At 36.3% G+C, this 15,990-nt stretch overlaps 1 protein-coding gene across 1 annotated transcript in view; it reads left to right on the top strand.

Moving 5' to 3' along the window:
* The first annotated feature begins 2,332 nt into the window (after positions 1 to 2,332).
* Positions 2,333 to 15,990, top strand: part of SEPSECS (Sep (O-phosphoserine) tRNA:Sec (selenocysteine) tRNA synthase) — a 36,494-nt gene continuing 22,836 nt past the window's right edge. The window contains exons 1-6 of the mRNA XM_019642430.1: positions 2,333 to 2,612; positions 3,409 to 3,563; positions 7,334 to 7,452; positions 7,766 to 7,924; positions 10,710 to 10,863; positions 13,721 to 13,823. Coding sequence (XP_019497975.1) covers positions 2,499 to 2,612; positions 3,409 to 3,563; positions 7,334 to 7,452; positions 7,766 to 7,924; positions 10,710 to 10,863; positions 13,721 to 13,823 — 804 coding nt within the window. The 5' untranslated portion in view covers positions 2,333 to 2,498. The remainder of the gene's footprint in view (positions 2,613 to 3,408; positions 3,564 to 7,333; positions 7,453 to 7,765; positions 7,925 to 10,709; positions 10,864 to 13,720; positions 13,824 to 15,990) is intronic.

Here is a 15,990-nt window from a genome sequence, read left to right as displayed (position 1 = left end):
ACTCAAAGTCAGGCAGGGGAGTAGAAAGTTCTATGGTAAAAAAAGGGGGAAGGCTTCAGGTGTGCTCTGGCTGGAGGTTGTTGGCAAGGGGAAGGGCGAGATAAGCTAACTAGAAACAGGCATCTTACGACATTGGTTTGGGGAACATATTTGGTTTTCTCAGGTTAGTCCTGAGTTGGAAGCAGGTGAAAAAATTGGGAAGCTGGCAGCCACTAACCATGTCCTAACTGTTCTCGTCAGATTGCTGCAGCGGTTGTGGTTTGGCTACCTGGGCTACTTGCTGCAGCGGTTGTAGGTTGGGGTTCTTATCATATATGGCCTGGCCCTTTTCCATTTGTATAATCAGTCTGTCAAGGTGAAGATTTCATTGAGTAGTTAGGTCTCACTTAATCATCATCACTGTCTCCTATGTTCCTATTTTACAGATGAGGAAAGCAAAGCTCAGGTCATGCAACTAGTGAGATAAGCAAAATTCAGACCTACAGATATCAGACCTATTTTTAAACTATGTAACATCTTGTAAAGACCATGAAATTTTCTGATGCTGCCCTATCGGTTAAAAGTAGTAGGTACTTCAAAATTTTCATTGGGTGAGTGAACAGATGAAAATAATTTTGGAACACTTTTGAAATTATCTCCACTGCCTGTTTTTGAATCCTTCAATGATGGCATATCTTGATGGATTTAGTTTTGGGGAACAAACATTTTTCCAAATTAAGACTGGTGAATAACGTGAGAGAATCTGCTGGCTCAAAACTTAGTGTGTCCATTTAGTAATGAGATGGATCTTGGGGTTTTTGCCCATTTTGCATGTGATCAGCAAAGCAGCTTTGAAGGCTTTTCCTAAGGAAAAGTTGTAAAAATAGCTGCATTTTCGGAATAAGAACTCAACTTTTCCAAAGTTTGAAGCTAACACTTATTTTAAAAAATAAGCTAATTATTTTGTGATTTATCTTTCTGTGTAGTTTTACACAGTTCTCAAATTGTCTATATCATTCAACAAATATTTGTTGAACATCTATTATGTGTTCAATGTGTGTTTTGAACACATAAATGAAATATAGCCCCGTCAACCAGGAGCTCAGAGTCTAGTTAAGGAAGACAGAAAATTAACAACTGAAATGCAATTTGGCAAGTAATATGGCTGATAAATAGCAGGATGCCCTGGGAACAGTAGTGAGTTGGTACATGTTAAACAGTTGACTCCTGGGGAGGAGGGAGTGGGAAGGTAAGGGCCTGATTTGTAGTGTTTGCTGATTTCCATGGTGTAAATACTCCCACTACAGCCAATTTCAAGCTACTCATATGATGCCAGTAAAACAGGAGTTTTTGAGATGGGCAGTAATACATCATTATATCCTATTTCCACTACGTAGGTACTATCAATAAATAATGTCAAAAGCATAGATAATAGTAAAATGTAGTAAAATGATTGGGGAGAGATGAGTTTAAGCATTTATTACGTTTGCTTTTAATATAATTAACTTACATAATGTATTGTTAATGAGTGGCTGTCTTTAAAACCCAGCTCACAAAATTACTGAACATTTAACAGTCAGCTCTTGCAAGCAAATATGAACCAACGCAAGCGGGCTCTTGCAGACCACCTGACAAGAGCAATGTCAGGAATTTCTGTGTGCTTACCTAAGGTGAAGATTGCAAGGAAACTGAAGGCAAGGACCCTGCCTTTTCATTTCTATATCTTTGGCATCTAGTGCTAGGCTGTTGAGTGGTCAAAGTAAATCAGTAATTCAATATTAAAAAAATATTTTAGCCCCTACGATATTCTGGCCACTGTTCTAGAAGCTTGGGGTGGGTGGGTGGGGTACGTATGACAGCAAAAGCCAAGGCCCTGCCTTCAGAGAGTTTACATTCATAGGGGTGTGTGTAAAAACATATCTGTCACATCAGGTGGTGATAAGTGTTAGAAGTAACAACTCTGTAGTGCAAAAGAGCAAAGGAGTGGGGCATTGCTGTTTCATAAGGGGTTGTCAGGCAATTGTAAACGTTGAAACGTTTGAAGGCAAGGATGAAAGGTCCTGGAATCTGAGAAACATGGTCTAAGGAAGGCTGAAGCACTGATTCTGCTCAAATCTCACCATTCAACAGGATTGGATCACAGAGTAACTTAGGAAAGTTTTTCTTCAGAGAAGCCTACGCGGTTGCCCTTTACTTTCTTCAGCCCTTCTGCACAAGCGCAAAGTCCTTCCTTCAAAGTCCGCCTCAGGAACACTAGTGATTAGACCAATCAGATGCAAGGAGGCGGGGCTAATTTCCAGTACCATCTGAAGCCCGCTAAACGCGCGGACACCCCTGCGCATGCTCAAATTCTCCAGTTTCTGGCGCACTGTTTGGGGTGGTTCACGCATGTGCGAGGGCGAGACGCAGATTTTTGTCCCAAGGCCTTGCCGTACCGTCCAGGAGGCGAGTTGCATCCTGGTTCCGTCGTGTGTCCGTCTGGTGTCGGCTCTCCGGCCGCCGCAGTTGCCACCGCCGACATGAACCGCGAGAACTTCGCCGCCGGCGAGCGGCTGGTGTCGCCGGCTTACGTGCGGCAGGGCTGTGAGGCCCGCCGCTCGCATGAGTGCCTTATACGGCTGCTTCTGGAGCAGGTACCGAGCTGTCAGCCGGATCTCTCCCCAGCCGCTGCGCCCCTAGGCTCCGCCCCTCCCTCCCGTTAGTGCTGAGCCCTGCCGCCCTCGCTCCTATTTGCTGGTTGAGCCCTTCCCCCAGAGTCTGTAGCAACTTGGCGTGCACTATGCTGACTTGCTCAGCCCAACTCCTTCTCACCCTCACCAAAGCCAGCAAAACCCAGAGAGTGTTATTAGGATGTGTGGGGAGTCGGGATTTTGAGTCCCGTGTTGTCATGCTTCGGGATGCGGAAGCGAGTGGAAGTCCCAGTTGGTTTACTTTTTTGTTTCCGGAAAGGGCAATGTTCGCATCTCCCATCTTTCCCAAGGACTCGAGGAGCACACTATATTTGTAAAACACGATATACCAAGTAGAACCAAGTGCTTCTTCGGAACTTCACAGGTCCCGCTCCTGCCAGCATTCCTGACTTTTAGTTTCACTAAAGTTTGACAACCCATAGTTTTAACAATGCGGGTTGAAGAATCTCCGTTATAGACAAGGTTTATTGATTTCCAGTTACCTTAACTGCAACTTGAAACCTAAATAAATCTAGCCATGTGCATTTATCATCACTTCTTACAATCCGTACATAATTGTAATACAGTGTAACATAAACGTTTCGCCTATTTGAGGTTTTTTCATAGTGCTGAATTTATGCCTGAATTTTAGAAAGCAGGGAGCATGGCAAAATACACTTTAAAAACTTTTAAAATGCCTTGAGGTAGGGTTTTAGGGAACCATGCATGGTTTTTTTTAAAGTTTTTGTTTGTTTTTAAGGGCAAATGTCCAGAGAATGGCTGGGATGAAAGTACACTTGAACTCTTTCTACATGAACTTGCAATAATGGATAGCAACAATTTCCTGGGCAATTGTGGTGTGGGAGAAAGGGAAGGGAGAGTGGCATCTGCATTAGTTGCTCGACGTCATTACAGGTATTTTTTTCAAGTAGGTTGTGAACACTTTTTTTTTTTTTGCTTAAAAACAATGGTGGCAGTATTCATCATATTATACAATGTCTGTCTGTAACCTACTACTTCTCTGTTCAAATGGGCATGTAAACTAGATGCAACAGGGAGATGGAAACAATTTAAACAATAGGGTAAAAGTTGTGGTATGTGGTGGTTACCTTGTCAGGTTCTGGGTGGTTAACAAAATTGGCTATTCATTCTATTAAGAATGTTTAACCTAATAAACTTACTTGGTTGTAAGAATTTAAAATATATTAAGTTTGTGTATACTTTTCCATGTTTCTTTTCTACAATTGCAAGGTTTTTTTTAGAGAATGATGTATAATAGGTAGATCTTTAAAACATTGTTCATCTGCATCTAAACTGAAACCCATTTTATTAAGTACCTTGCTTTGTTGCAGTAGGTGTAGGAAAAGGTATATTCAATTTAATTTTAGATCATTAAATCACTGTTGCATTATTTCAGAAAGCTTTTCATCATTCTGATAACTATTTACTTGAGAGTGGTTCCAAATATAATTATTTTTCTGTTTTCCAATCTTTCTATAAAATACAGGTAAACTCTTAAAAACCTCTGTCTTCCATGATTTTAAATCATGACAGAATTTTCCTGGCGGTAGTAGAATTTTGTTTCAAAGTCACCACACTTCTAGTTTGTCAGAAGATATAAACTTCCAGTTATAAAATAAGCAAGTCATGTGAAGTAATGTACAGCATGGTGACTATAGTTAACAGTACTGTTAACAGTACTGTATCGTATATCTGAAAGTTGCTAAGAGAGTGGATCTTAAAAGTTCTTATCACAAGAAAAATATTTGTACCTATTGGTGGTGGTGGTGGACTTAATATGATCATTTCACATATGTATAAGTATTGAATCATTATTTTGAAACTAATATAATGTTATATGTCAATTTAAGAAAAAATTGCAGTCAAAGCTAATGATAATGAATGTACAACTTGGATGAAAAATTCATGGTCAAAAATGGGCTGATAACATGGTTGATATTATGTGTAAAAAAAAGGCTTTCTACATGAGGTTTCAGTGGTAATGAAGTGCAACACTAGTGTTCTGTGGTAATTCCAGTGTGCAGAATTTCCAATCTACCTATAAATTACAAACAGATTTTCTATTTTGAAGACTATCCATAGGTATTTTTAAATAGTGTATAACATCTAATTTAAAATGAGTGTATTTGCACACTTAGTTTTCAAGGAGCATATAGTTCATTTAAAATTAAGGCAGTATTGGGCTGGCTGAGTGGCTCGTTGGTTAAGAGTTGGCTTGGGAGAGCGAGCTCTGAGCAGCAGGGCTGCCGGTTTTGGATCCTACATGGGCCAGTGAAATTGCGCCCTCTACAGCTAAGATGGTGAACAACAGCTCAACCTGGAGCTGGACTACCGTGAGTGTCCGGCTACCAGCGTGAGCGGCCGTCCAATGGCTGGCGACCAATCTGCCTCAGATGGGAAGAGCCCAATGACCACAATACCAACATGGGCCAATGAAGCAATGTCCTTCACAACTATTGGGTTGTTGGAAAAGTCATGGCGTATTTTGTCTATGTTTTCAAAGGTCATTTATTTATATAAAGAAGAAAGATCAATCAATGATATATTGTCCGTTTTGTTTGATAACCTTTGGCCATCTTTCAGTGAGCTTCATAATTCCTCTTTAATAGAAGGACTTGTCTTTGCGAAAAACTGAACAAGGTGCTGATTTACAGCCTCATCTGAATTGAACGTTATACCACGCAAGGAGATTTGAAGAGAGCGAAACAAGTGGAAGTCTGACAGTGCAAGGTCAGGCGAGTGTGGTGGGTGTGGCAACACATCCCATCCAAGCTCCAATAATTTTTGACGGGTGATCAAACTTGTGTGTGGTCTCGCATTGTCGCAATGGAACACAACTCCTTTACAATTAACAAGCTCTGGACGTTTCTGGATGATGGATTCGTTCAAACTGTCCAATTGCCAATGGTACACATTCGAATTGATTGTTTGGTTCCTTGGTAGGAGCTCGAAAAACATGACACCTTTAAAATCCCACCACACTGAGAGCATAACCTTCCTCTGATGAATGTCTGCTTTCGATATCATTTGAGGCGAATCATCACATCGGGACCAAGACCGTTTGCATACCACACTGTTGTAAACAATCCACTTCTCATCATTAGTTATTAGTCGCTTCAAAAAAGGATCACTTTCCTCACATTTAAAGAGCATATTGCAGCTGTTTCTATGCGTCGTCAAATGAACTTCTTTGAGTTCATGCAGAACCCAAATATTGAGCTTGCTTACATATCCCAGCTTCTTCAGGTGGTTGTAAATGCTTGAATGATGGATGTTCAATGTTTCTGCAATCTTTTGTGTCGTGTAACGTGGGTTTGACTCGATCAATGCCTTTATTTTGTCGTCATCAACCTCTGTGGGCCTGACCGAGGATCGTTGAGCTCAAAATCACCAGCACAGAATTTTATGAACTGTCGTTGGCACTGACGTTCTTGAAGAGCATTGTCTCTGTAAACTTGATGCAACTTTTCACAAGCTTGACGTGTGTTCTTCCTTTTATGGAAGTAAAACGGTAAAAGATGGCAAAAATGCACAGTTTGGTCTTTCATCTTCAACTTTTTGTATAATCTCCAAAATTCAACCAAATTGCTGAATTTTTTTTAGAATGAAGCTAGAACTGTCAGCTGTCAAATGACATAGCAATAACATAGATGCGCGAATGACTCTAGTACTTCCAAAAATGAACTAGTGCCATGTGTCGTAAACATGCGTCATGACTTTTCTGACAACCCAATAGACTGACAAACAAAATGACAGCAACTTGTCTGTCACCCTTCCCCAATTCCCCAACGCTGTTCTCTCCCCCAATTCCCCAATAAAATCTTTAAAAAATAAATAAATAAAATAAAATTAAGGCAATATTTGAAACATCAGCTCATCCCCACTGGAACTTAGCCCACTGCTCTGGTTAGGGGAAAAGTAAAGAAAGGAGAGAATTTAATGTTGCATATATTGTGCTTTTCTATTGCTGCATAACAAACCACTTAAAAAATTAGGGACTTAAAACAATCATTTATTATTACCTCTCATAGTTCTGTGGGTAAATTGGGTTCAACAAGGTGATTGTTACTTTGGGTCTCTCATGTAGTTGCAGTCAGTTGTTGGCTGAGAGTTTAGTCACCTCTAAGCTCTCAAGGTTCAACTGTGCAATATCCAAGTTGACTCATTTAGATTGCTGGGGTCTCAGGTGGCCTCTCCATGTGGCTTTGGCTTCTCCCAGCATGGCATCTGAATTATAAGTTGGAGTCTCCCAGAACAAGCCCTTCAAGAGGCCAGGTGGAAAGCTTTAAGGCTCCTATGCCTTAGCTCAGAAGTTCCAGACCATCACTTCTGCTAGATTCTTTCTGGTCAAACAAATCACTAAGGCCAACCCAGTTTCAAGTGGAGGGAATTAGACTCATCTCTTGGTGTGGCAGTACCATATGGGCACAGAGAGGAAAGGACTTGATAGCGGCCATCTTTGGAGACAAAGTACCACAATGTAATTAATGAATTTGTTTTAATTTAATAGCATATTTTCATATTATTAATAGTTCATGAAATACATCTATAGTGGTCAAGTATTGCTCCTAGTATTATTTTGTTATTTTATTTGTATACTTATACAGTGGATTACTCTGAACACTGAATATTTTTGTCCAGTTGTTGGCTCATTTTTTGCTTAGGTTGATTCACGGAATTGGACGATCAGGTGATATTTCTGCTGTGCAACCAAAAGCTGCAGGTTCTAGCCTTTTGAACAAAATTACCAATTCTTTGGTCCTGGACATCATAAAGTTGGCTGGTATGTACTGCGTTAATCATAATAGTTTTGGCTAACCAGCCATACGTACATTTGCCTGATTCCTTTTATTAATGCCTTTTTCCAAAAAGGATATGTATGGCTTTGGGGGAAAAAAAAAATATATATATGCCTTTAGAATAAGATAGAAAATCAGAGCCATAAGCATAGAGATGAATTTGGCAGGAGCTTCCTGAGAGTGATTACAGAAGAAGCACTAAGTCTATGACTTATTTGTTAGAAGAAGTATGTAATTTCTTTAAGAAGGATGCTGGTTTATCGGTGGAATAATTTCTGTTTTACTTTTTATTCCCAGGTGTCCACACAGTGACCAACTGCTTTGTAGTGCCTATGGCAACTGGTATGAGTCTAACCCTGTGTTTCTTAACATTACGACACAAAAGACCAAAGGCGAAGTATATTATATGGCCGCGAATAGACCAGAAGTCCTGCTTTAAATCCATGATCACTGCAGGTAAAAGAATGTGGTATATATAATGTCTTCAATATCACAGTTAGACATTTCAGACTTTTTATAGAGAGATAAATAAGTAAAAAGAAACTAAACCTGTTCTTACTTCTTCTTTTTATTGTGATGAAACATACGTAAAATTTACCATTTTTAACCATTTTTAAATGTATAGTTCCATGATATTAAGTACGTTCACATTGCTGTGCAGCCATCACTATCATCCATTTCTAGAAACTTTTTCATCCTCTTAAACTAAAATTCTGCCTGTTGAACAGTAAATGTTCCCTCCCCAGTGCTCACAGTCCCTAGTAATCATCATTCTACTTTCTGTCTCTATGAATTTGACGACTCTAGGTCCCTCATGTAAGTGGAATTATAGAGTGTTTGTTCTTTGTGACTGGCTTATTTCACTTACCATAATGTCTTTAAGGTTCACCCATGGTATAGTATGTGTCAGAATTTCTGTCCTATTTGAAGACTGACTAAAATTCTGTTGGGTGTGTGTATGTGTATCCCACATCTTATTCATTCATTCATTCATTGGTGGACACTTGGGTTGTTTCCACCTCTTGGCTATTGTGAATAGTGCTGCTATGAACATGGTGTACAAATACCTGTTTAAGTCCTTGCTTTGAATTCTTTTGGGTATATACTCAAAAGTAGAATTTCTGCATTGTTTTGAGAAATAAATGGAAAGACAAATAAAATGCCCAACAATAATCTCTGGAGCATAAAAGGTGCTTAGGAATGTTTGTTGTATATACATGAGTGGAGTACACATAAATTATTACCATGAATCAAAGTGCAAGAATGCAGACATCATTAAGTATAGATGAGACAAAATCTTTAAATTGGTTTTTTTGTTTTTGGTTTGCTTAAGGAAAGTCGAATTTGAGAATTTAAGGTTATTGTTGAATGGCTTCAATCTGTTGTATGAAACGAACAGTACTGGGCTCTAATTAAACTGCATAAATAATTATAAAGAAACTCATGTAAAGGGATTCATAATAAGGACATAGAGCAGAAACTGATAGACTTTTAAAAATATTCTGATTTATTTTAAGTGGCATAAAGTTGTCAAGTCTGTGCATTGATCACTTATTAATGAAAGACCTGATAACTAAATTATGGAGAAGATTGCCATATTGAAAAACTGAAAACTTTTCCAAAAGATGTTATGATTTGGACTACAATTTACAGTTAATTCTTTTTCAGGATAGCTTCTATTCTTAGGAAGCAAGATAGTTGTATTCTTTGGAAAAAAACTTGTATTTTAATAGTCTGTAAGCCAAAATATGGTTGGGTCTTGAGGATTTGAGAAATAATAGAAAATTAGCTGTCCTCAGAAAGCTATTTATTTAAAGTTTGAATGTTTATTTTATTAGCTGTGAAGGTATAGTTATAAAACCTAGACATCTCTGAACCAACGTATTTGAAATAATGATCTTGCAGTGGCTGAGGTTTTCTATTTCTTTAGATAGAATGCAGACAACTTGATGTGGATTCTGAAACACAAAAGAAAACTACTTGCTCTTGACTTTGGTATAACTTGCTGTGTGACCTTGGGGAAGCCACTTAATCTCCCTGAACTTTCGCTCCCTTATCTTTGAAATGAGTAAATTGAGCTAAATGGTTTCTAAATCCCTTACGGCTCTGAACCCTCATTTGGCACAACTGATCTCACAGATTCATTGCACACAAATTTTCAAATATCTAAGTTAACTTAAGTATCGTGACTCATCGCTTCCGTATCTTCCCCCTCTACCGTAACCTGTTGTTAGTAGTGTGTGTGACTTAGTACAGTAAAGACATATTTCATATTTGAAAATTTGTGTGCAATGAATCTGTGAGATCAGTTGTGCCCGATGGAGGGTTAAACACATGAATTTAGTCAGCTGCTAGATTTGGTATTTGGGAAGACCAAAGATGTGACTACAGAATAACTTTATGTGCAAAATTTATCAGGTTTATTTTGTATACAGTTTCCGAGACTCAAACACAGTAGGTTTTACTTTTACCCTAAGTACTTTCTAGTATCACAAAGCACTTACTTAATATAAGTGCTTTGTATATTACTTAGTATATATATTGCTTATATAACTTTTTAAAGTTTATGGATACTTAAAAATATTTACCATACAAGGTTGCATCGTTATTATTCAGGTAAACCTTTGATCACATGTTAAGTGTACTGATTCAATTGAAAACTGGAAAACAATTTTTACATTTAAGTTACAGGAGGCCCTTGTAAGCTGACCTATGAGATGGGCCAGTGATCCCTAGGCTACTAAAATTCATAACTTTTTTCATAATCAAAACATTAAGTTGATGATTATGATTTGTTTAAAACTTGAGTTATTATTTTTGTCCATTTCTGAAATAAAGTGAACTTTAAAGTAAAACTTAAACATTGCCAGAGAATGAGTAGATTTACTTTTCTGTGGACTAAAATTAAGTTATCTTTTTCATCATCAGTGACTGTGTTATTACTTTTATAGGTATCTATTTAACATGTGTTTCCCTTACTTCCCAGAGCTAGTCTTTCTTGTCATATTGAAGTGTTAAATGGATCTGTTGCCCTAACTGTGGTTTGGTTGTCCTTTGCGTTACTTTGATGTGCCTTTGACTCTTACCAGTATTGAGCCGGGTCTTTATTGTTAGATGAGGGTTCATTGACCAAAACTAATATTTAGAGTTCTTGTGTAGAATAGAAGTGTTCCCTGGAGTTCCAGGAGCTTCCCTTATTTTAGTTTACACTAACATTTTGATTTTTGGTTGGCTTGCTTAGGCTTTGAGCCTGTGGTGATAGAGAACGTTTTAGAAGGTGACGAACTGCGTACAGACCTGAAAGCAGTGGAGGCCAAAGTCCAGGAACTGGGGCCTGACAACGTTCTGTGTGTTCATTCTACCACCTCCTGTTTTGCTCCAAGGGTGCCTGATAGGTAAATGATTTGTGAATATCGTCTTTTGTGATTTGTGAATATCATTCTTTTAAATAAAATGCTTGAATATAGTCTCAAAGATACTTAAGTAACATTTGGCAGTAAATAGGTGAATGCACTGTTCTAAGAGAAAATAAAAATTTGATATAGAAGAAGGGAAAACACCTAGTACCAAGTGGAGATCCCTTGATCACCTGAGCGTATGCAGAACATGTTTTCTTGCTCTTTTCCCTGTTTCTGATCTCTTAGAATCTTTTTGCTCATTATTTAATAGAAGTTTCTAAGCTAACTTGGATTTACTTGTTTTCATTGCTAGCTCTACTTCTTTGATCTTACAGTTAGTTTTCATATGTAGGAACTATCGGTATTAACAGATTTTAAACAAAATTTTAGGATTATTTACTGCCCTTTGAATTTTTTTTAATTGGAAGATTAACCCAGATGTACAATTAGGTGTACACAGCGGTTGTCTTTGCATTCTAAGAAAAATGCAAATATTTAAGAAAATAAAAAGCAAAAGAAAAAAAAGCAAATGTTTACTCTTCTAAAAGATAGCCACAAATTTTTATTCTGAAAATGTAGTAGGCTTAGGTATAGGAATACAGATTTCTGGTTTTGACAGCAAATCTTTGTTTCATTTTAACATTTTGAATAGAGGTGCTAGTAATCTGTAGAAACAAACTACTTTGACTTTGGACTATTTTTGTAGCATCAAGTTATACTTTGGTTTTCATGAAATCACATACGGTAATTTGGCAGTAATTAATGCATATTAGCTTTTATTATCTTATAGGCAGACTTTAAGAGATAATTTTAAAGCCATGCTCTTGAAAAGTTAACCTTGCTTCAATCATGAGTCTGTGAATTCTATTTTAAGATTATATTGTATATGCTTTAATTTATTATTTACAAAACACTTTAAATTTATTTTAAAATATTAAACATATCCTTTTCTCATTGATGCTTTTGCTATCTAGAGAAATTTTAATGTGATAGAAATAAATCACATTTACAAAAATAGCATATGGATGTTTGTATTAGTTAGATTATCATTGAGGATACTTTGTTTTTGTTTCATTTTGACTATTTTTGCATGTTTACAATATGCTGGGTGCACTGTTAAGTATTTTATGTGTATAATTTCCTTTAGAAAAAATCACAAAGTTTTTTTATCAGGTAAATTCTCATATGCCACTTTTTAGTGGTGTTATATGATAAATGTTTCTTATAAGAGTGAACCTTAGGAAAATGGTGATACACTGTTTTTGGTAATATGTTTGAATTTTTGACTTTATTAAATTAAAAAATACATTTTGATTTTTTTATAGTAAGCTTAATTCTTTATAGTCTTAATTTTAATGTGTATATACTGTCTTTATTCATCAATTGGACAGAGAGCATTGTGGGGCAAAATCATCAAAGGAACTGTTAAAAAAAGGAGTTTATCAATTTTCCTAATTGATAAACACCTTAAATTGGCTTCTAAGTTAGAATACAATTTGATCCACATGGAAAACACTTTTTCAGTCTCTCTTTGCCTTAAATTGAATACCTTTATATACACTGTAAATTTTAGTAGATTTGATCAAGTCAGAATATTTAAAACTATGCAGAAGTGATTTTTTTTAAAACAATACTTTATGTTGTTATGGTGCCTTCTTTTCAAGGAAGTTTATTATTAAGGAATGCTTTCATTAGAACACAAGCATGTGAAAGTGCCTCTTATGAAGAAGAAAACTGTATATCCCAGAAAGTCTACTTTGTTAAAAACATCTGATTAGTTTACGTAACAAAGGTTTTCTGTGTTGATTTGTGAGACTTATGAAAAGGAATGATAAAATGAGTTTACTCTAAGGAAGTAAATTGAAAACTACTGACAGATGAACAGGATAATGTTACTCCTATTTGTAGCTTAAAAACATCTTAATGCATGTCTATAAAAAGAATGTATTATGCATAAATAGATAATAAAACTATATAATACATATTTGAAATACATCCTGTGGGAAAGAACTTTTATTGTATAAAAATGCTTTGCTTCCAGATTCTTTATATTGTAGAAAGAATTTTTTAAAAATAAAAGTTATTAAACCATAGGATTTAGTTTTAGCTTCACAGCATGAAGACATTTCTATTAGAGTTGACCTCACTCACAAGTAGTATTTGATTTTGCAAAAGAATATTATTTAGTATACTCTAATTGAAATCTAATTGTCTTACTTTACATAAAGTTAGACTCTCAAATTGTCTTAATATCAGGAATGTCAAATGTAAAAGTAAGAGTGAGTTTAAAACGAGCAGGTATATTAATATTTAAAAGATTCTTTAGTATCTAAGTTGTTGGAAAATATTGGTACTGAAACATTTTGATGTTCTGTACTTTTTAATACATTGAAGTTTATTTGAAAGAACATTTTTTACATTATGATTAATGTGAGATTTCTTAAGATTTCACGATATGCTAATTATTTTGCAGATATTAGCTTTAGTATGATAAGCAACCAGAAGTATTTAAACATGAGCATATGCAACCTTATAGTCATTATAAATAACCTTCCTGCTTTTTATATAAGAAATTTTAAAGTGAATTAAAAGTGACCATCTATACAGACTTTTGTAAATATACATTTTCTCATTTATTGGTAATGTTAATTTAAAAGCTTTTTAAAGTTTATCCTAAAGTGCCTGCTACGTATTTCCAAACTGCCGAATTATATGCTCAAATACTGTTGTAGAAATTTCAGTTTTGTTATTTTTTTACTAGTGTACATTAAGAATAACTTAAAGTAGTTTTCTTACTGTAATTTATAAAAGTGTAGCATGACTGTGTCTTTCTATTGAATACTTATGTTTACAGATTAGAAGAGCTGGCTGTGATGTGTGCAAATTATGGCATTCCACACATAGTCAATAATGCTTATGGGGTGCAGTCTTCAAAGTGTATGCACCTCATTCAGCAGGTAAGAGAGTTTAAAAGGTATGTCAAAAAAAAACAAGGGCCGGCAGAGTGGCTCAGTTGGTTAAGAGCTCGCTCAAGAGTTTGAGCTCTGAGCAACAGCGGTTCGAGTCAGCCCGAGCTGAGCAGCCGTGAGCTGCCAACAGGTGGCGGGATGGCTCAGCTAAAAAAAAAAAAAAAGAAAAGAAAAAAAAAGGAGATTTTAACATATGATAGGATTATTACTTTGTTTTTCTTACAGCCTAGTAGAATAAAAACAGTTGTCTAGTGCCTTCTACTTTATAGAGCTTTAGAAGTTTGCGTACAGTATTCACTCAGTAAAAGTCATTTTTTTGGTAGTATAGTGGTAATTGGACTAATAGCTTTGGTCAGAGCCAACATAGAAATACTTCAGTAGCTTAGTTTTTAACTTTCTGAGAATTATTCGTTACCAGGATTCTCCTTTTTCTAACATACTAGATTATAGTATTTTAAGAACTATATTGATGATTTGTTCTATATTTGATATTTAAGGAATCACTTTACCTTATTTTACTAGATTGGACATGACTTCATTTATAAACATTCGAGCATGTAACTATGAAGTTAGCAAGTTTTTAAAAAATGTTCTGACTTACTTTATTTTTATAAGCATTAGCTATATCCTAGTCATCTGTTTTAGATCCTTATTTTGAAAATATGCCTGGGCTGCCCGTCCCATGAGCATGAGAGTCACAGCCCTGTGAGGCTTTGTGCGTTCAGGCCTGTGCAGCTTCTCACATTTCATTTTCTGCTGCTCTCCTCTTCCCCATTCTGCTCCCCACACACGCCTCTTGCTGTCCCTCCATCGTGCCACGTGTGGGCACGCCAGTGAGAGGGCGTTTGCTCTTGCCTCTCCCGCTCACTGGGTTGCTTTCCTAGAGAGCTGCATGGCTTCTTACCTCTCGTTTTTTTAGGCCAATGAGACCTGCTCTGACACCCTATCTAAAATAACACCTTCGTCTTCCTTGCCAGCACGTCTCTCCCCCTTTTCTTGTTTAACCATATTCATTGATTTTAAGGTGCACATTTTTTTCACTTTGTAACATCTCTGAAATTGGGATGTTTTACAATCATTTGGTGTCTCATGTTAATTGGCAATTTTTTCTTACCTAGTGGTATGTAAAATAATGTAGCTTCTGAAAATTGATGGCCTCTTCCTCTCCATAGCACTTAACCACCATTTGATAAGTTATTTATTTATTGTCTAGTTATTGACAGTTTTTAGAATGGAGTTAATGTTAGGGCAAGAATGTTGTTTTTTTTTTACTGTTATGTCCTCAATACCTAAGACAGTACCTGGTACATAATTGACATGCAATAATTAGTTACAGAAAAAAGTGAATGAATAAATGAAGTATTATATTTAGTTATGATTATTCATACTATATTAGGATGTGGATAGGTATTATTCGTATATGATGTGAGTTATAATTTGTGTGCATAATGATGTTGATCACCTATTTAGTTTTGACATACATGTGATTTGCGGTATGTGGACATAATTTATTCATAGATTATCTGTGGCCTTCTCCAATGTCATGGTAAATGCTTGTTAGCCCAGTAGATACTGTCTAGTAAATTTTTTTTATCATTTTGATTATACTAGTATCATCTCTGATATGAATGTGGTTTATATGATAGTAATAATAACTGATTTGCTTAATTTCTTTACTCAAAGGTTGTGCCAGTTAGGATGTAGTTGGTTGCAAGAAACAGAAATTCCAACTCAAATTAGCTTGACCAATAAGGAAATAGAATTGTTTATATAACGTAAGAAGTCCAGGGGTGGAGTATGTTGTAGGCATGGTATGTCAGGGTTTCTTAATATCTTTGGAGGAAAACTACTATTTCTTTGGTATCCTTTTCTATTACTCCCTAACTTTTTAAGGCTTTATTTATCACAGTTCTAAACTAGATTGTATCTAATTTAGCAGCGAGGAAGGTTTTATAATTCTCTACGCTGGCATTTCAGTGATTCATTTGCATTTCTCCTCTCCTTTATCCTCTTATCTCCCCTTCTCCTCCTCCTCAATTCTCAAGCAGCCTGAATTCTTTTAAAAGTGAAATACATAAGCATTAATAAAAGTTTAGGGGCCGGCCGAGTGGCTCAGTTGGTGAAGAGCTCGCTCAAGAGTTTGAGCTCTGAGCAA

The sequence above is a fragment of the Hipposideros armiger genome, unplaced genomic scaffold, assembly GCF_001890085.2.
Source record: "Hipposideros armiger isolate ML-2016 unplaced genomic scaffold, ASM189008v1 scaffold_68, whole genome shotgun sequence".
Classification (NCBI taxonomy): domain Eukaryota; kingdom Metazoa; phylum Chordata; class Mammalia; order Chiroptera; family Hipposideridae; genus Hipposideros; species Hipposideros armiger.
The sequence above is the reverse complement of the archived record's forward strand: the minus strand, read 5'-3'. Positions and strand labels throughout refer to the sequence as shown.